The sequence below is a fragment of the Myotis myotis genome, unplaced genomic scaffold, assembly GCF_014108235.1.
Source record: "Myotis myotis isolate mMyoMyo1 unplaced genomic scaffold, mMyoMyo1.p scaffold_m19_p_9, whole genome shotgun sequence".
NCBI lineage: Eukaryota > Metazoa > Chordata > Mammalia > Chiroptera > Vespertilionidae > Myotis > Myotis myotis.
This window is the reverse complement of record NW_023416401.1, coordinates 89,888,534-89,908,792: the sequence shown is the minus strand read 5'-3', so window position 1 is coordinate 89,908,792 and position 20,259 is coordinate 89,888,534. Positions and strand designations below refer to the sequence as shown.

Here is a 20,259-nt window from a genome sequence, read left to right as displayed (position 1 = left end):
GGACACCTGTGACTCATGAGCTTTATAGATGAGTGACTTACTTTTTAGAAATTCAAATACTTGGTAACCTGCCCAGCTAGTTCTGCTCGGTGGATGGAGCATCAGCCTGTGGACTGAAAGGTCCTGGGTTCGATTCCGGTCAAGGGCATGTTGCAGGCTCCTTCCTGGCCCGGGACCTGGTTCGGGCACGTGCAGGAGGCAACCAATCGATGTGTTTCTCTCACATCGATCTTTCTCACTGTCTTTCCCTCTCACTTCCACTCTCTCTAAAAATCAATGGAAAAATATCCTTGGGTGAGGATTAAAAAAAAAAAGTAGTAACCTAATATTTTTTAAAATATATTTTTATTTGATTTCAGAGAGGAAGGGAGAGAGAGAGATAGAAGCATCAATGATGAGAGAGAATTATTGGTCAGCTGCCTCCAGCATGGCCCACACAGGGGATTGAGCCTGTAACCCGGGCCTGTGCCCTGACTGGGAATCCAACCGTGACCTCCTGGTTCATAGGTCGATGCTCAACCACTGAGCCACACCGGCCAGGCTGGTAACTGAGTATTTGACTCCTTCAGCTGCCCATGTGACTGAGCATGTTACCAACAAAAAGCTTTTCTTTTTATTTAATTTATTTTTTTAAATATTTTTTTTATTGATTTCAGAGAGGAAGGGAGAAGCAGAGATAGAAACATCAATGATGAGAGAGAATCCTTGATTGGCTGCCTCTTGCATGCCCCCTACTGGGAATCAAGTCCACAATCCAGGCACGTGCCCTTGACCAAAATCGAACCCAGGACCCTTTGGTCCACAGGCCGATGCTCTATCCACTGAACCAAACTGGCTAGGGCATGAAAAGCTTTCTGTATGTCTTCCCACGCAGCCTAGCACACACAATAGAGAATGTAGTTGTCATAACTTACTTTTAAAAAATAAAACGAAGAAGTCTTAATGTTTCGGTTAAATGTTTCTAACCATCTCTAAAGGAGCGGGCTGGCTGAGCAAAGGCGGGGCAGAAACCCAGGTGGGACTCAGGCCCCAGAGCCAGGGCCTTGCCGTCTGCTCTCTGACCGGAAGGCAGCTCGTAACTTTGTGCAAAGATGCTCACGGGTCAAAAACCAAACTCAGAGAATGTCTGCAGTGCTGATCACACAGAGAGGAGAAGAAACGGAAATACTGAGAATCCAGGCCCGAAGACGCCACTTTTTGCAGAAAATGTTTTGGAGAGGAGAGCCTGGGGGGCCGAGAGAAGACTCGCCAAGAGCACTTTCCACTTTCGGAAGGTTTCCCCCATCGCAGTGGCCAAAGTGAGAGCGGCCTGCGCTGCCCGCTGGAGGCGACCTGTGCACACCCTGCGGGACACGGTGATGTCCTACCCGTCCCGGGACCCGGCGGGAGCGTGGAGCCGCCTGGTGCACTCTGCGCTCTTCCTTTGAGCTGTGGGCTTGCCCCAGGTGTGACGGGCGTGTCCCTGTGGGTTATGACAGTGTCCTGTCCGAGCTGCCTGTGCGGTCTGTGGCCATCACCAAGGAGCCCCATTCAAATCTGCCGGGAACCTGCCTGAAACCCAGAACTAATGGCCCCACCCAGCACCTCCCACTGTGCCAGGAGGCGCTCTCCCGGATTTAAGGGGGTGCTTCTGGGTGCACCGGCTCTCCCCAGGGCTTGCCATCTTCACGGAGGACACAGAGGAGCTGGGCTGTGAGAAGGGAGGGCGCCAGGGGACAGCGCCCGGCTGGCCCGGCCACGGCTCAGCACAGGTGCAGGGGCGCGGGGACCCAGCTACTCACGTTTCAGGATGTTCCTCCTCTCCAGCTCCTCCACCGCAGGTCTCTGGCTGAGCCGTCTGCGGAAAAACACCAGAATCACATTGTGCACCATGGCGGCCCCTGCGAAGTCCACCTTGCACGGGGTCCGCGAGGTCCGAGGTGGCTGGTGCACCCCTCAAGATCGCTCCCCAAAAGCTGCAGGAGAGAAGGGGACCTCTGGTGGCGGCCTCTTGCCAGCAGGTCCAGCCAGACCTCCCCATGGGAGGGAGGTCCCCGCTGTCAAGGGGCGCTGGGGGGAGCGGGGGAGGCACAGGCGCCCCCTCTCCAGGGGCGGCTCCTCATGTCCAGATCCGCGCCCAGCCTGGCGGTCCTGAGGGTCCCGGAGGGACGCGCGTTTGAGCCGCAGGCACGGAGATCCGCGCAGGAGAGGCTGCCGGCCGGTGGGAGGGAGGGGCGCCCGCCTTCAGCTTCTGCAGGAGCTTCGACCTCCCCTGGGTCCCGGACACCTGCGCCTGCCCCTCCGGGTGGCTCCTGCGCTCCTGCCGCCGAACCAGCCTCGCGCCAGCGTGACTGAGCGCGCCCCGCCTCCGCCGGGGAGCCCGCAGCCAGAGGGAGGGCACAGCCACCAGCGCCTGCGGGATCTCCTGGTGCGCAGCCCGCCCCAGCGCCCCGCCCAGACCCGGGTTTCTGCAACCTGAGGACACATTATCATTTCCTCTCCAGGGCTTCTCACGGAGGGCTTGCAGGATGCAGCCCCCGACACATAAATAAATGCAAGGCTTGTCAGGAGAAGGAGGCGTAATTAGCCGACATCAATGCCAAGCTCCAACTGGTTTTGTAACTCCAATAACATTGTGCTTGGGCCACAGCCAGAGCCCCCAGTTCCGGATCTTTCAGCCACTGGGGCACAATGCTTTGCCCCAGAGAGGATGCTGCCCCCAGAAATATCTGTCTGCTATTTATAACCCTGTCCCAGCACAAAGCCCAGGGCGGCCCCAGGGCGCGTCTCCTCCCTCCACTCAAACAGGACAGTCTGCAGTGGCCCCTGGGGGCTGTGTGTGGCCTGGCTCTGTGGGTGGCTGCCTGCACACCCTGACTTGATGGCTGAGGCGACATGAGCTGCCCCCACAAGTCCAGATCTGCCCAGGGCCAGAAGCACGAAGCCTAGCTCAGTGGGTGGGGCTCCCTCAGCCCGGTCAGATTCCCCAAATGCCACTCACTCAGGCGCTCAGAGCATGTGCCCAGGCCCAGCACTGTCCCAAGCCCCAGGGCACAGGGAGGCCCAGGAGCAGCCTGCCCTGCCCTTGGGAAGCTCACAGTCTACAGAGGGAGACAGACAAACAGAAAACAAGTGAACAAGAGCAATCCAGGCAGCAGTCATGGGGGAGATGAATGGGGGGTCTCATGGGAGAGCCATTACTGCTGAGATCCCACAAAGAGGAGGCGGCGGCCATGGGACGATCACCCCCTAGACACCGAGTCTCCTAACTGCTCACGTGCTGGGCTTGACCCCAGGAGGACGGAGGGTGGGTGATCAAGGCAGGCTTCACGGAAGAGGAGACGTCCACCAAGTTGCAGAGAATCGGTAAGGACAGCCTGGTGCCTACTGACTGCCAGGCGGCCAGCAGGGGTGCCCATAGGGACACCCGAGGAGGGAGGCCACAGACTCCCCAAACCTGAGATGTCCCCAAACCTCCATGGACGTGGCCCCCACAGAGCCTTTTCCTTGCCGGAAGCCTGTCTCCTTCAAAATGAGGAGCAAAATACCTCTTCCCAGAGGCAAGAACTGAAGGAGATGACACACCAAAGGGTCGTATCAGGTGCTTGGGATATAGTGTCAAGAAAACGTAACCTGTAAATTGAGTTCCCAGAAAGACCTGTCATCCAATTCAGACATCTCAGAAAGGATGGGTCCCGCCCCTCAGTGCAGGTTGGGCGGCTGCCGGGCCCCTCCAGGCAGGGGGGGAGGGGGGACCCCAGGCTGTGAGTGAGCTAGAAAGGGCATCATCTGGGCGGAGGCAGCCGCAGGTGCGCAGTGGTGAGCAGAGGGAGCCCGGAGCCAGGGCTGGAGGAGAGGACCCAGGCCTCCAGGTGAGTTCCTTCAGGAGAGAGGATCTAGGTCACTGGGAAGGAGAGGAGCCAGCATGAAGGGGATCGGCAAGTCCAGAGCTCCAGCGACACTCACCGCCCCAGGAGGACCACCCTGAACCTGGGACCCGTGCCATGGAACTGCAGTGGGGAACAGGACCTTCCTTCATCGGGTGTCTCCTGAGCACTGGTGACAGGCCGGCGGGGGAGGTGGCAGAGAGGAGCTGCCCAGGCCTGCCTTCAGGGAGCGCAGGCTCTGGGGAGGGGGGGGGGGGAGGGGGGAGAAACACACACACTGTCCTCTATTGTCACACAAGCAACCATGCATCTCAGTGGGGACCAGGCCAGGAGGAGGAACCCAACAGGGCACGTGGGGTGGGAGAGACTGAGAAAAGAAAGGAAGGTAGAGAGGCACCTGCCGTCTCCCAGCCTGGGCCCGCCTGAGCGCACCGAAGAGGCGGGGAGCAGGGGCTAGGGGCCGGCGCCTTGCAGACAGGCCTGGGACTTGAACAGGAGGTACAGGTATGGAGCACCTGGAGAAGGGCAGGGTAGGGGTGGCATGTGTGGGTGGGAGTCATCTGGAGACATGGGACCCCCAGTGGCTCGCTAGGCCCGCCTTGCCTCTCCTCTGCTCAGATCTGGAGTCAAGCCCACTCTGCACCCGACCCTCTGTCCTGGGGATGGAGGAGAGGACCCAGGAGATGACCAAGGTTCAAGGAGAGGACCCGGGAGGTGACCGGGGATGGAGGAGACCCGGGAGGTGACCGGGGATGGAGGAGAGGACCCGGGAGGTGACCGGGGATGGAGGAGAGGACCCCTGACAGCTGGGTGGCCAGGACCCTAGAGCGGGTCCGGAGAATAAACTATGTGCTGTCCCATCCACATTCCTCAGGCTGTCAGATTTCCCTGGGACCAGCACTGAGGCCACCCAGGGGCACTGAGTCCAAATTTGAGTCCCAGCCCTGCCATCTGCCCGGGTGGGGGGAGGGGGTGAAGGGGGGGACCCAGGATAACAGCTCCCATATCTGAGCCTCCCATCCCCTGGCCCATGAGCCCAGGGGCACTGAGGGGTCCAGAACATGAAAGCAGGGAGCGCTTTCCATGATGGGCCCAGGCTGGGCCTTGCCCCACTGGGTGCACACGCCCTTCTCACTTCCTCCTGGGCGGAGGCCACCGCAGCGGCGGGGAGCCGGCCCAGCAGCAACTCACAGGCAGACTGCCTTCCCGGGGAGCGAAGCCTCAGAGCGACAGCCAGCCCCACTCCCAGGGCCTGGACGGGATCCGCTCCACCACCAGCCTGAGTCACCAGGGAGCCTGCCCGGGAAGGGGTTCCCCAGGGGGCGGCGTCACACCCCTTCAACAGTGATTCCTCCTGCCAGACACAAGCCGTGCTGAGTGCAGGGTACAGGGAAGGGGTCCCCTGGGTTGCTGTCAGGGCCAGCAGGTAACCAGGGGCGAGTGGGCAGGCCTGGGAGATGGGGGGGGGGGGGGGGCGGAGGAAGGAGATGAGGGGGAGGAAGGACAACCCATTTGGCCTCCTCAGGTCCGCCAAGGCCACAGGATGCTGCCCCAACCCTGAACCCTGGGACAGACACCCCACCTGCTCTGGGACACCCTCCCCCCCACCCCCCCGGCAGGGTCCCTTCTCTCACCACCAACTGTGGGCTTCCTGACACCCAGGAAGTGAGATAGCCACAGGCCCGGCTCTCCCCTGCTGTCCCCCCAGGCGGCCTCCCAGGCAGGCGCACTGTGGGCAGGGGCAGCGCTGGGCTCTGGGGTGGGCCTCAGCCCTCCCCTGCGGGGCAGCAGTCTGTCTGTGTGCCCAGAAGCAGGAGACCACGGTCTCCCTTGTAGGTTGGTGGCGAGAATGGCAGGATGGATGTACGTGGAACCCCGTGGCACAGCGCCACCACACCGGAGCACGGACCCCTGGCGGCCAGCCTCTGGTCTCTCTGCTGGGGCTGGTCCCAGTGTGCAGGCCAGCAGCGGGTCACGCAGGCAAAAGGGCTGGCCCTGCAGAAGGGCGGCCGGCCGCAGGCTCTCAGGACAGACACGTGCCTATGTGTCAGGTGCTTCCTATTCTCAGTCCCAGTGGAGAGAGGGAATTCTACCTGCCACCCTGGCCAGCCCCGCCCCTCCCCACCCCACCCCACCCCACCCAACCCTACCCTGCCCCTCCCCCCCTGCCCTGCCCCAAGCCCAGTTTGAAAGGCAGAAGGCAGGGTGTGGGAGTCCCAGAGCACGTGGTGGGGGGGGGGGGGAGGGGTGAAGGAGAAGCCAGACGCCTGAGTAACCCCTCACGGACAATGGGTGAGGGCAGGGTGGGGCGGTGCTGGAGGAAGGCCCTTCCAGAGACCAGGAGAGACGGCGCGGCTGCAGGGGGAGCTCGCACAGGAAGGAGCCCAATGAGGTCCCCAATGCCCTGCTTGGCTCCTCTGGGCCCAGCGGCCAGCCCAGCCCAGAACCAAGACACCAACCCCACGATGGCCCGGGCCTGGGCTGCTGCCCTCCTGCCTGGGCAAGGTCTCCTGGGCAGAGGGCCAGCCTCACGGCCTCCCCTCTCTGCCCCTCACCTCGGGAAGCCTGACAGCCCCTCGCGGGCCAAGAGGCTCCTCCACGGGGTCTCCCACAGTGCCTGCCCCACCTCAGCAAGTCTGGGGGCAATGGTGGGGTGGGGTCCAGTCCAGTGCCTGAGGCTCAAGGCAGAGGCCCAACAACGTGGGTAAGCAAGAGAATCCTGGACAATAAGATACCGAGGCACAGAGAGACACAGACTCCTATCTGTCCTGGATTTTAAAGAAACAGCATCATCTACCCACCAACGCCTGCGGGACATGGACCCCCACCAGCCCAGCGAGGGGAGGTAGCGCCCATGCCCAGGGCCTGTTGGAAGCACTCCCTGTGTCCCTGACCACATGCCCCGAACCTGTGCACGTCACCTGCCCTTTTTTACCTTGGCCTCCTCCCTGAGCCCCTGTCTTGGAGGCAGTGCCCATGTCCACTTGGTTCCTCCTCCTTCCCCAGGATCTGATACTGACAGTGGCACACAGAAGCTGCTGGGACGTGTCTGTCCTTGAGCGGAAATGTTGTGGAGGAAATCGTCCCTGAGGAGGGGACGGCCTAGCTGTCCACGTCACCCAAGGTTTCTCAGAGTTACCCTCTCCCCGCTCTTCCTCAGCTTGCCACCACCGGCCACGCTGCCCCGGGCCCAGACTGGACAGCGGGTGTGTGGGGCACAGGACAATGCCCCATGTGGCCTCCGAACACACTGCTTGGGAGATGGCTGCGACCCGACAAGGAATGTGTCTCGCTCGTTTGCTCAGTCCTTCTTTGTTCCCTCGATCTGTCTAGTCACACAGTGAACCTGCACTCCTGCAGCAGCAGAGCTGCTGGCTTCCAGCTCAATCTCCATTCTCCGGAAGGAGCATCGGAAAGCTGACTCTATTCAGCGGAGCCTCTTTGCCAGCGAAGATGGTCACATGATGAAGTTGTGACCCAGGGACTGCAGGTAAAGGTGTGCTGAGGAGCTTCTGGGGGGATCTTTCCTGAAGAGCTGTCTTGGCTGGGATGTATGCACTTTCGGGACTGGAACGTGATATCTGGGGCTCCTGCAGCCACACTGGACCATCTATACTAATAAAAGGGTAATATGCTAATTAGACCAGGAGACCTTCTGGACGTCCTTCCAGACAAAGCCACGATGGCAGGGCCAAGGCAGAGGTGGTTAGGGTGATCAGGCCAGGAGGGGAGGGCAGTTGGGAGTGATCAGGCCTGGGGGGGGGGGGGAGGCAGTTGAGGGCAAGCAGGCCAGCAGAGGGGAGCAGTTGGGGGCGAGCAGGCTGGCAGTGGGGGCAGTTGGGGCAATCAGACCAGCAGAGGGGACAGTTGGGGGCGAGCAGGCCAGTAGGCAGAGTGGTTAGGGGTGATCAGGCAGGCAGGCAGGTGAGCAATTAGGAGCCAGTGGTCCCGGATTGCAAGAGGGATGTCTGACTGCTGGTTTGTAGGATCGGGCCTAAACCGGCAGTCGGACATCCCCTGAGGGGTCCCAGATTAGAAAGGGTGCAGGCCAGGCTGAGGGACACCCCCTGCCCCCGTGCATGAATTTTGTGCACCAGGCCATTAGTAGAGGATAATTGAGCAGGAAGCTAAAGGAGCCTGGATCCTTAGAGACTGTGGAACCACCAGGCCAGGCCTGACTGTCTACAACTATTTCATGAAGCAGGGTGGTTCCAGGTCTGGCATCCAGAGCCAGATGGCCAGCTGGGTCCAATCTCAGTCCATCACTTACCAGCTGTGTGACTTTGTACATCTTAGCTACCCTCTCTGAGCATTTACATCTCAGACTTGAGTGAATGCAGGCGCAGCACAGTCCCTGGCATGGAACATGAGTTAAGTGAGTGTTAGCTGTCATTGCACTAGCATTGCTACGACTGCCGCTCACACAGCATGAGCCCTGTCCGGGTAAGGCAGGCTGGTACAGTCAGTCCCTGCAAACAGCCACGCTCAGGCAGGCCAGGTGACTCCTCGGGGCTCACTCAGTCCTCACTTCCAGCCGGACGACCTCAAACCCAGCAGGCCACCTGCCCCCCGGGTCAGGAGTCATGTTTATAGACACTGACGGGAGATGGATGTGGTCTTGCATTTTCTTACAAAACATACTGTACCTTCCTGGACAGATTCCCAAGCAACTGAGGAAAACAGACAGCAGCTGACCCGGGGAGGACTCGAAGGACTCGGCATGCTCCACATCAGCACCAAACCAGGGAGCCGAGCCTGCCCGCAGGGGCCACAGCCCCACCCGCGCTCTCCCTCCCGGGCACCCTCAGTGCTGCGCCAGCGCCAAGGCTTAGGTTTTGTCAGACCTTTCCCATTCAGGAGCTGTTTCCTGCTGCTTAGCTGCTACACCTAAAGGCAGAAGGTGCCCTGTCAGTTTCTCAGTGGTTAGAGCATCAGCCCATGGAATGAAGGGTCCCGAGTTTGATTCTGGTCAAGGGCACATACCTCGGTTGCAGGCTCGATCTCTGGCCCTGATCAGGGCATATGCAGGGAGGCAACCAATCAATGTTTCTCTCTCTCCATCTCTTCCTCTCCCTTCCACTCTCTCTAAAGAACAATGCAAAAAAAATCCTCAGGTGAGGACTAACAAAAATAAATAAATAAAAGTAGAAGGTGTACAAGCCACAGTTCATATCGAGGACTGCACTGGCCTCACCTGTCTTCCTCCAGGGCAGGGGTCATGTCACTGTCCCCACAACCTCCCAGAGCCCGCGCACAGCCCCATCCCACCCTCCCCACAACCTCCCATGGGCCCAGCCCTGTCCCACCCTCCCCACCACATTGCACAGGGCCCTTGGGTTCCTTTGCATTTTGTAATAAATCCTTGAAAGTGCCTTAACAGACCTTGAAGGCTGTGCAGTATTCGAGGGCACGCTCCTCGCCACAGCAGCAGCGGGCAGGTGGTGTCAAGTCAGGGCCTGGGAGGGTTTATCTGGACAGAACAGGCCTGACCTCTGTGTGCCCTGAGGTTTTATATTGTGGAGACTGAATCGCTAGCCATTCACTGGACGCCCTGAGGGCTTGGGGAGCAAGTGAGGTAAAATGTGCTTCATCACAAAAGGCGGCAAAGCAGAGAAATTACTAAACACAAATGGTCTTTGTTCCTGAAGCTCAAAATCCAAAGAGCGGGACTCTGCCCAGGCCAGCCAAGGGATGGCCCTACCTCACCATCCACCAGGTCACTGCTGGGGACTGAGGTCGCAGGGGGACCTGCAGGTCTGTGAGAGCCTGGTCCTGCCCCACCCTCTGCTGCCCACCACTTTCAAGTCTCCCTTTCTGTCCAGGCAGGAGTCCGCAGGAGCCCCCGGCCCGGCCGTCGGTGTGGCCTTCACTCCCCTGGACCATGGAGAGAGGAAGCCCCAGATGTCCAGGGGGCTGAGAGCCCATGTTTCCTAAGTGCTTCCCACCAACCTATCAAGGACTAGACATTATTGATCGTGATGAAGATGACGATGAAGGGGACGAGGAAGGCAAAGATGGTGAAGATAATGATATAGATGTGGATGACAATGTTGACAGTAAAGACAAAGGAGATAATGAGGAAGATGAAGGTGATGAAGATATTGACAAAAATGTGGTGAAGATGGTGATGAAGATAAAGAGGCTGATGATAATGAAGAGCTTGAGGAAGAAGGTGGAGATGGTGACGAAAACAAAGCTGATGAAGATGACAACGGTGACCCTAACACTTGGTAATGATTGGGACGGGCCTCAGGTGTAGTGGTCCCTCCACCTGGGGGCAGTAACTGGGAAAATGTCCACAGGACCTGGCTCTGCTCCAGGGGTGGGAAACAGGCAAGTGGTGACGGCTTCTTTGTGGGTAAGGAAAATGTTCTAAAATCGTGGCGATGGATACACAACTCTTGTGAATTGGATCGTGTGGGGAAATCTCACATGCTAACAAGGACACCATAAAATAGATGTATCTTTATAATAAGATCTAGCCCTGGACAGTGTGCTCAGTGGTTAGATCATGGGCCCACCCATTATAGGGTTGCAGGTTCAATTCCTAGTCAAGGAGCATGCACCTGGGTTGCAGGTTTGATACCCGGCCCCGGTTGGGGCACACGCGGGAGGCAACCAATGAATGTGTCTCTCTCATATCGATGTTTCTCTCTTTCCCCCTCCCTCCCTTCCACACTCTAAAAAATCAATGGAAAAAAATCCCTGGGTGAGGATGAACACTATATATATAATAAAATCTAGAAATGGACTTGAAATCATATATACCCCATAAAGATAAAGCTAAGATTGAGAAAACTGAGGCCAAACACAGGCACACACCCAAAATGATACCACACAGTTCCCATAGGTGCTGTGAGCTGCCTGGTGGCCAAAGCAAAAGAGGAAACACAATTACAGAGTTTGCTTTGCTAAGATACCCACAGGCAGCTACGATGCAGACGCAGCTTATTTTGAGCCTAGCGCCTGGCAGTCCAAGGTCCTGAGGAGGACATAGCAGGGGCACGCGGGAGAGAAAACTGCTGAAGTGTCGGCCCTACTCCGGAGATTTGGAGTGGGGTCTAGGAGCCTGTGTTCGCACAGAGCTCCCGGGTGATCTGGAAGCACAGTCAGAAGCGGAAACTGCTGTGGGTCAGAGACCTGTTACCCCCACGTTCCTGCTGTGTGAGCAGGCGCGAATGGCCGCACTGCTCTGAGCCAGTCTCCTCATCTGAGAAACAGGCCCATTAGCGTGTTCCAGGAGACACACACACACGCGCGCGGGCGCACACATGTGCACACGCACATGTACACACGCAGGCGCTCAGCAGAAAGCTGGTTCACAGAAGGCATGCCCCTGCCCCCTGACCCCTCTCCTCAACTACTAACAGCCGCGCTCTGTCCCCATCTTGGGTGACGCCCGAGGGACCGGATTTGAGTCCCTGGGGACTAGCTGGGTTCCCAGCCAGTGCAGGTGGGGGAGGGAAATGGGCAACTAGTTCTCAAGGGCCCACCAGCCGGCACCCCCGCAACGGCCATCTGCGCTTCGCAAGGTGCGGCTTCCTTTCTGGCAATTAAAGCCTCCTCCCTCTTTCTGAAAAAGGCAGGAAAAAAGCTTTCTGTATTTTCAAAACTCTGTGTCCACAGAACCAAGACGCCGGCTCCATGCCCAGCTTTTCTCAAAGGTTCAGTAGAATGAAGGGACCAAGTCAAAGGCTCTGGGGTCCAGCCACCACGATCAGCTGTCCTTCTCCCCACCCTTCCAAGTGGAAGCTCCTCCTGGAGACCCTGCTGGTGCAGGCCTGGTGGGCGCACAGTACTCTCCAGCCCACAGCACTCTCCCCGCCCACACTACTCTCCCCGCCCAACTACTCTCCCCGCCCACACTACTCTCCCCCGCCCACACTACTCTCCCCGCCCACAGCACTCTCACAACCCACAGCACTCTCCCCGCCCACACTGCTCTCCCCGCCCACAGCACTCTCCCCGCCCACACCGCTCTCCCCGCCCACAGCACTCTCCCCGCCCACACTGCTCTCCCCGCCCACAGCACTCTCCCGCCCACAGCACTCTCCCCACCCACAGCACTCTCCCCGCCCACACTACTCTCCCCGCCCACACTGCTCTCCCCGCCCACAGCACTCTCCCCCGCCCACAGCACTCTCCCCGCCCACACTACTCTCCCCGCCCACACTGCTCTCCCCGCCCACAGCACTCTCCCGCCCACACTCCTCTCCCCGCCCACAGCACTCTCCCCGCCCACAGCACTCTCCCCGCCCACAGCACTCTCCCCGCCCACAGCACTCTCCCCGCCACAGCCACTCTCCCCGCCCACACTACTCTCCCCGCCCACAGCACTCTCCCCGCCCACAGCACTCTCCCCGCCCACACTACTCTCCCCGCCCACACTACTCTCCCCGCCCACACTACTCTCCCCGCCCACAGCACTCTCCCCGCCCACAGCACTCTCCCGCCCACACTGCTCTCCCCGCCCACAGCACTCTCCCCGCCCACAGCACTCTCCCCGCCCACACTGCTCTCCCCGCCCCACAGCACTCTCCCCGCCCACACTGCTCTCCCCGCCCACGCACTCTCCCCGCCCACAGCACTCTCCCCGCCCCACACTGCTCTCCCCGCCCACAGCACTCTCCCCGCCCACAGCACTCTCCCCGCCCACACTGCTCTCCCCGCCCACAGCACTCTCCCCGCCCACACTGCTCTCCCCGCCCACAGCACTCTCCCCGCCCACACTACTCTCCCCGCCCACAGCACTCTCCCCGCCCACACTACTCTCCCCGCCCACAGCACTCTCCCCGCCCACACTGCTCTCCCCGCCCACAGCACTCTCCCCGCCCACACTACTCTCCCCGCCCACAGCACTCTCCCCGCCCACACTACTCTCCCCGCCCACACTACTCTCCCCGCCCACAGCACTCTCCCCGCCCCACAGCACTCTCCCCGCCCACAGCACTCTCCCCGCCCACAGCACTCTCCCCGCCCACAGCACTCTCCCCGCCCACACTACTCTCCCCGCCCACACTACTCTCCCCGCCCACAGCACTCTCCCCGCCCACAGCACTCTCCCCGCCCACAGCACTCTCCCCGCCCACACTGCTCTCCCCGCCCACACTGCTCTCCCCGCCCACAGCACTCTCCCCGCCCACACTACTCTCCCCGCCCACAGCACTCTCCCCGCCCACAGCACTCTCCCCGCCCACACTACTCTCCCCGCCCACAGCACTCTCCCCGCCCACAGCACTCTCCCCGCCCCCACTGCTCTCCCCGCCCACAGCACTCTCCCCGCCCACACTGCTCTCCCCGCCCACAGCACTCTCCCCGCCCACACTCCTCTCCCCGCCCACAGCACTCTCCCCGCCCACCACTCTCTCCCCGCCCACAGCACTCTCCCCGCCCACACTACTCTCCCCGCACACAGCACTCTCCCCGCCCACACAACTCTCCCCGCCCACAGCACTCTCCCCGCCCACAGCACTCCTCCCCGCCCACAGCACTCTCCCCGCCCACACAACTCTCCCCGCCCACACTACTCTCCCGCCCAAACTCTCACACCCCCACAGCACCTCCACAACCCACAGCATCTCCCGCCCAAAGCACTCTCCCCGCCACAGCACTCTCCCCGCCCACAGCACTCTCCCCGCTCACAGCACTCTCCCCGCCCACACTACTCTCCCGCCCACAGCACTCTCCCCGCCACACTACTCTCCCCGCCCACCAGCACTCTCCCCGCCCACAGCCCTCCTCCCCTCTCCCAGCCCCCACACTGCTCTCCCCGCCCACACTGCTCTCCCCGCCCCACACTGCTCTCCCCGCCACAGCACTCTCACCGCCACACTACTCTCCCGCCCACAGCACTCTCCCCGCCCACATGCACTCTCACAAGCCCACAATGCATCTCCCACCGCCCACAGCACTCTCCCCGCCCACACTACTCTCCCCGCCCACACTTCTCTCCCCGCCCACAGCACTCTCCCCGCCCACACTACTCTCCCCGCCCACAGCACTCTCCCACCCACAGCACTCTCCCCGCCCACAGCACTCTCCCCGCCCACAGCACTCTCCCCGCCCACAGCACTCTCCCCGCCCACAGCACTCTCCCCGCCCACACTACTCTCCCCGCCCACAGCACTCTCCCCGCCCACAGCACTCTCCCCGCCCACAGCACTCTCCCCGCCCACAGCACTCTCCCCGCCACAGCACTCTCTCCCGCCCCACAGCACTCTCCCCGCCCACAGCACTCTCCCCGCCCCCAGCACTCTCCCCGCCCACAAGCACTCTCCCGCCCACAGCACTCTCCCCGCCCACACAACTCTCCCCGCCCACAGCACTCTCCCCGCCCACACTACTCTCCCCGCCCACAGCACTCTCCCCGCCCACAGCACTCTCCCCGCCCACACTACTCTCCCCGGCCCACACGACTCTCCCCGCCCACCGCATACTCCCCGCCCACAGCATCTCCCTGCCAAGCACTCGGCCACAGCACTCTCCCCGCCCACAGCACTCTCCCGCCACACTACTCTCCCCGCCCACAGCATCTCCCCGCCACACTACTCTCCCCGCCCACAGCACTCTCCCGCTCACAGTCACTCTCCCCGCCCACAGCACTCTCCCCGCCCACAGCACTCTCCCCGCCCACACTACTCTACCCGCCCCCACAGCACTCTCCCCGCCCACAGCACTTCCCCGCCCACACTACTCTCCCCGCCCACAGCACTCTCCCTGCTCACAGCACTCTCCCGCCCACAGCATCTCCCCGCCCACAGCACTCTCCCCGCCCACAGCACTCTCCCCGCCCACAGCACTCTCCCCGCCCACAGCACTCTCCCTGCCCACCGCACTCTCCCCGCCCACAGCACTCTCCCTGCCCACAGCACTCTCCCCGCCCACAGCACTCTCCCCGCCCACACTACTCTCCCCGCCCACACTGCTCTCCCCGCCCACACTACTCTCCCCGCCCACAGCACTCTCCCCGCCCACAGCACTCTCCCCGCCCACAGCACTCTCCCCGCCCACCGCACTCTCCCCGCCCACACTACTCTCCCTGCCCACACTACTCTCCCCAACCCACACTACTCTCCCCACCCACAGCACTCTCCCTGTGGATCTGCACTTGCATGAGGCCCAGTGTGGGCAGCCTGTTCAGCTGCAGGACAGAATGTTCAAAGGCATGGGCTCCCAGGTCACTTAGCACCTGTGTTCACATGCTAAGTGCCTCTCCTGAAGGACACACTGAGGGTGAATTGGCTCTGCACAAAGCCATAAGGCCCCAGAGAGGAGGACCACCCGGGGAGAGGTAATAGGAGGTTCCAGCACCACTCAGGCAGGAAAAATCACAATCTTATCATCAACAACAGGAGAACACGTGACCTGGCCTGCCTGCCGCCCCCCTGCCCCAGGAGCTGCTCGGCCAGGGAGCTCCTTTCATCCCCTTGAGGCCTGCAGCACGCATCCCCCCGTTCCTCCCCCCCGACACACATACACACAGGTGACAACCAGCCCAGGAGTGGCCGGGCCAGGACCATACAGCAGCCGCGCCCTGGAGCACCTCCTGCCAGGAACACGCCTTTATGTGTCTTTACAGGGACTGCCTGGAACCTTCCAAAGGGCCACCACTCCAACGAGGAGGGAGACTGGAAGACGGTGTTCACACACCTCACAGCCTTTCCCCAAAGCCTGTGCTCAGCCGGGAATCTTCCCGGGTGTCTTCACTACCTCCCACGGCTCCCTGTCGGGGACAGTGGCATCATGTCCTGCCACCCACCCTAACAGAGGCCCGAAGCACTCTGCTCCCAGAGGCGAGCATCTGCTGCAGGTCTGAGTGCACCCCAGAGAAGCTAACTCACCACAAGGAAATGCAACGCTGTGACTAACGTGAACGAGGCACCTGGCGTGGGACCCCGGGCAAGTCGCTTAACCTCTCGGTAACACTTAGTTTTCGCCCAGTATGGAGGCGCCTCAACAAATTAAAAACAGAACTCTCATATGCCTCAGCAATCCCACTTTGGGGTACTTATTCAAAGAAATCCAAAACACTAACCCCAAAAGACACTTGCACTGCTATGTTATTTGCAACAGCCAACATGTGGGGGCAGCCACCAGCAGGCAAGTGGATAAAGTGGTGCACACGTACCATGGAACAGCACTGGGCCATGAAAGCATAAACACTTAGGTGTGCCATGCTCAGTGACATAAGTCAGACAGAGGAAGACAAATACCATACGATTTCACTCATGTGGAATCTAAAGAACAAAATCAACAAACAAAATAGGAACAGACTCAGAGATGCAGAGAACAGACTGATGATCGCCAGGTGGGAGGGGGCCGGGGGACGGGCTGAAAAGGGTGAAGGAACCGAGATTGGCGGCTGCAGAACAGTCGCGGGATATAGAGGACAGCGCACGGAATACAGCCCACAGCTTCGCCGTCACTGAGTGAGGGTGCAGGTGGGCCAGCCTTCTCGGGGACACCTGGTAAGGGAGGCCATGTCCAAGCCCCATGCCGTGCATCTGAAGCTAACGTAACAGTGATGTCAATTGTAATTGAAAAACATTTTTTAATTTATAAAGAAAGAAATAGACTTAGTTTTCTGCTCTGTAAAATGGTGATGACAATAACACCCACTTTGCAGGTTCCTGTAAGGATTAAAGTAAAGGAGGGAAAGTAAGCAGCCCTCGTGCACAGGGTCAGCCCTGAAAACTATGGCGGCACCCTGACCGCAGACGCCTCTCAAACGGTGTGCGCACCTCGGTGCTGAACTCCAGGCACGCCTACTGTGCGGACGTGGGAGCTGGGGACCCGGGCTTCCCGTCACCTACACAGGTGCTGAGGGAGCGGGCCCTGCTGAGGGGGTGGGGCTCATCACAGAGCTTCACTCCTCCGAAGGGGACTGAACGTACTGGGGTCCCCAGGTCCGGCACAGAGGGTGTGGGGGTGGGGAACACCGTGACCACTTCCACCAGAAAAGCCCCGGGAGCACTCAAAGAATCACATTTTAAGGATCTGGAAATAAAACAAAAACACCAACTGCCCTTCAGGACGTGGAGGGAATGGCACGTTGCCATGGCAACCAGAGGCTGACTTAGTCAGCAAATGCTGGCGGGAGAACCTCAGGAAGGAGGCAAAACGAAGACAAAGGGATCCATTAAACCCTTTCTGCAGGGCAACCAACTAGGCGGGCGGGCGGAGTCCGACCTCCGGCGATTTCTCACTGGCTGTTCAGCATGGAGTTCAGGGGGTGCTTTTCCATTTTTAACACGACGACAAACATCCAAGGAGCTATTACTACATTCTAGTTCAATGTGTAAAATTACGGTCTCTGGGTAACAGAGGGCTTCCTGGCGCCCGGCTGCCCTCTGCACCATGGCAGGCGGGTCCCGCCTCTGCACTCAGAGCAGCACTGCCAACCCCGTCTGCATCTGAATCACAGGTACTATCACGGGGTCTCACGATCTTCCCTTAAATTAATTCACTTAATATTCTACGTGAAAGGAGAACAAGGCTCATTTATGAAATAGAAAACCGCTGTGCAGTGGCCTCTTTGGAAGACACTGCAAAAATACTCTGGGGAGTAAATATATTTTTCACCTCTGAGTAGCGAAGGGTGTTTGAAACATGGCAGAGACGGGTGAGCCATGCACGATAACAGAGGTCAGCAAACTTTGTGGGCCTGTGTTTGTAAATAAAGTGTTGTTGGCACAGCTATGCATTACACCAGTCATGGCGAACCTTTTGAGCTCGGTGTGTCAGCATTTTGAAAAACCCTAACTTAACTGGTGTCGTGTCACATATAGATTTTTTTTTGATATTTGAAACCATAGTAAAACAAAGACTTATATTTTTAATATTTATTTTATATCTTTAAATGCCATTTAACAAAGAAAAATCAACCAAAAAAATGAGTTTGCATGTCATAGGTTCACCATCACTGCATTACACTCAGTCCACGCCGCCGGCTAACCCAGCGCACACAGTCTCGACCTGGCCCCTCGAAGCAAAAGTCTGCCGACGCCTAAAGTATCTGATTGGTGACCTGTGACCTTAAAAGTGCCAAATGCTGCACATCCAAGGGAAGCGAACAAAACAAAAATGCAAGTCTCTCACGGGAGGACTGCATCATCAGAGAGCTGCGACAGGGGTAGAGCCAGCACTTCCACAGTAACCCCTACAATGTGACAATGGAGACCACCGCAGGTAAGGAACGTGAAAGGAAGAAGAAGCCAAAAGAGCTGATACACACTGAAAACACTGCTCCATCTCACTAAAACGAGAAATGACCAAATGAAACTTATGTGACTGCACCCGCTTCAGCGAGCCCGGCTCATCACGCTGACACAGTGCGTGGCACGAGGTTGGGCGGCAGGAACTGGGAAGACTGACAATAGCCCTGACCCTAGCCCCAGCCCTAACCCCAACCCCAACCCTAACCCCAGCCCCAGCCCTAACCCCAACCCCAAACCTAACCCCAGCCCCAGCCCTAACCCCAGCCCCAACTCTACCCCCAGCCCCAACCCTAACCCCAGCCCCAGCCCTAACCCCAACCCCAACCCTAACCCCAGCCCCAGCCCTAACCCCAACCCCAACCCTAACCCCAGCCCCAGCCCTAACCCCAACCCCAACCCTAACCCCAGCCCCAGCCCTAACCCCAACCCCAACCCTAACCCCAGCCCCAGCCCTAACCCCAACCCCAACCCTAACCCCAGCCCCAGCCCTAACCCCAGCCCCAACTCTACCCCCAGCCCCAACCCTAACCCCAGCCCCAGCCCTAACCCCACCCTAGCCCCAACCCTAACCCCAGCCCCAACCCTAACCCCAGCCCCAACCCTAACCCCAGCCCCAGCCCTAACCCCAACCCCAACCCTAACCCCAGCCCCAGCCCTAACCCCAGCCCCAACTCTAACCCCAGCCCCAACCCTAACCCCAGCCCCAGCCCTAACCCCAACCCCAACCCTAACCCCAGCCCCAACCCTAACCCCAGCCCCAGCCCTAACCCCAACCCCAACCCTAACCCCAGCCCCAACTCTACCCCAACCCCAACCCTAACCTCAACCCTAACCCTAACTGGCAGAGGTTGAACCAGGACCGCTACTTCGAGGAGCACCGTAGCACGGCCTGGTGAGGGGGCAGCACAGCCTGGTGAGGGGGCAGCGTGCTGTGTGCCGCCACTCCCGCAGGAGGACATGTGCAGAGGCCAAGGATGCCGCTGAGCACGTGACTGCAAAGGACCAGCCCCACGACAAGGACCAAGTGTGGGGAGTGGCGAGCCCAGCAACCCACGGCAGCGCGTGCTCAGAGCCCACGGAGGTGCCGGGGGAGAGGGGAGACTCACAGGGCTCCGCTGCGGCCAGCCTCAGCTCTGGCCCCCCTCCACCCTCTCCCTCCACCCCCGGCGTACTTACTTGGAGAGTTTCATCTCTATCTGCTGCCGGATCTCCTGCCGCTCCTCATCCGTCCTCCGGGGGAAAATGTTCCGGTCCTCCAGCTCCTGCTTGCTGGGCCGGTTCCTCAGTCTCACGGCCAGCAGCTCCTTCTTGCATTTCCTGGGCAGAGTTCCTGGGGGAGCCGGGGAGGTGCAGCACAGACAGTGTTAGGAGTGCGGGCAGCGTGTCCCTGCAGCCCCCACCTGCCTGGGGAAAGGGTGTGGACAGAACGAGGGGCGCTGTCAGCTTGTGGTGACTTCCAGGGGAAGAGCGGTGACAGGGCCGGCAACAGTGCCATCTCTCACCTCTATGGTGGCAGGTCGGTCACATGGCCAAGTCTCCAGGGCCAGTGCTGGGCGACACCAGTTGCCCCAGCTGATTATTAATAGCACCCACTTTTTTTTCCCAAAGTGTCCACGTTTGGGTCATAACTTACAGTTTCTTTACCCACGGCAACCCTTCCCACTGCCTGCCGCCCTCTGGCCAGGTGGCTCTTTCAGTTCCTGGAATGTCCCCCCTGGGCCACACCCGCGCCTGTCCTCTGCCGGGGCCTGCTCTGCCACATCGTCCGGGGCTGGCCTCTTGCTGAGCCCTGTGCCAGCCTCGAACCATCTCCTCAGACAGGTCTGCCGGGCTCTGTCACTATCACCCTATTAACTCCGCCCTCACATGCCTTTCCGCTGTTTGTTAGTTTATTCTGTCTCTCCCAAGAGACTTTAACTTCAACTGCCGTCTGCTCTCCAGGTCCCAGGACAGTGCTGGCAAAGTAGGTTATTAGTGATCACTGCTGAGTGAAGAGATGGGGTGGGGCTGGCTCAGGGTCCAGGAGGTGGAGGCAATCCTATTTCTGCACATGTCAAGTCAGGGGGTGGAATCCGGGCAGGAGTAAGATCCTGGGGGACATGCCCTGCCGGTTTGGCTCAGTGGATAGCATGTTGGCCTGCGGACTGAAGGGTCCCAGGTTTGATTCCCAGGTCAAG

At 59.9% G+C, this 20,259-nt stretch overlaps 1 protein-coding gene across 2 annotated transcripts in view; it reads right to left on the bottom strand.

Annotated features, from left to right (window-relative positions):
• PHACTR3 (phosphatase and actin regulator 3) overlaps positions 1 to 20,259 on the bottom strand; it is a 151,955-nt gene that overhangs the window by 7,951 nt on the left and 123,745 nt on the right. For both annotated transcript variants that reach the window (XM_036323414.1, XM_036323413.1), the window contains exons 8-9: positions 19,259 to 19,412; positions 1,782 to 1,837 (exon numbers count right to left, since the gene is read on the bottom strand). In XM_036323414.1, the coding sequence (XP_036179307.1) occupies positions 1,782 to 1,837; positions 19,259 to 19,412 (210 nt within the window). The remainder of the gene's footprint in view (positions 1 to 1,781; positions 1,838 to 19,258; positions 19,413 to 20,259) is intronic.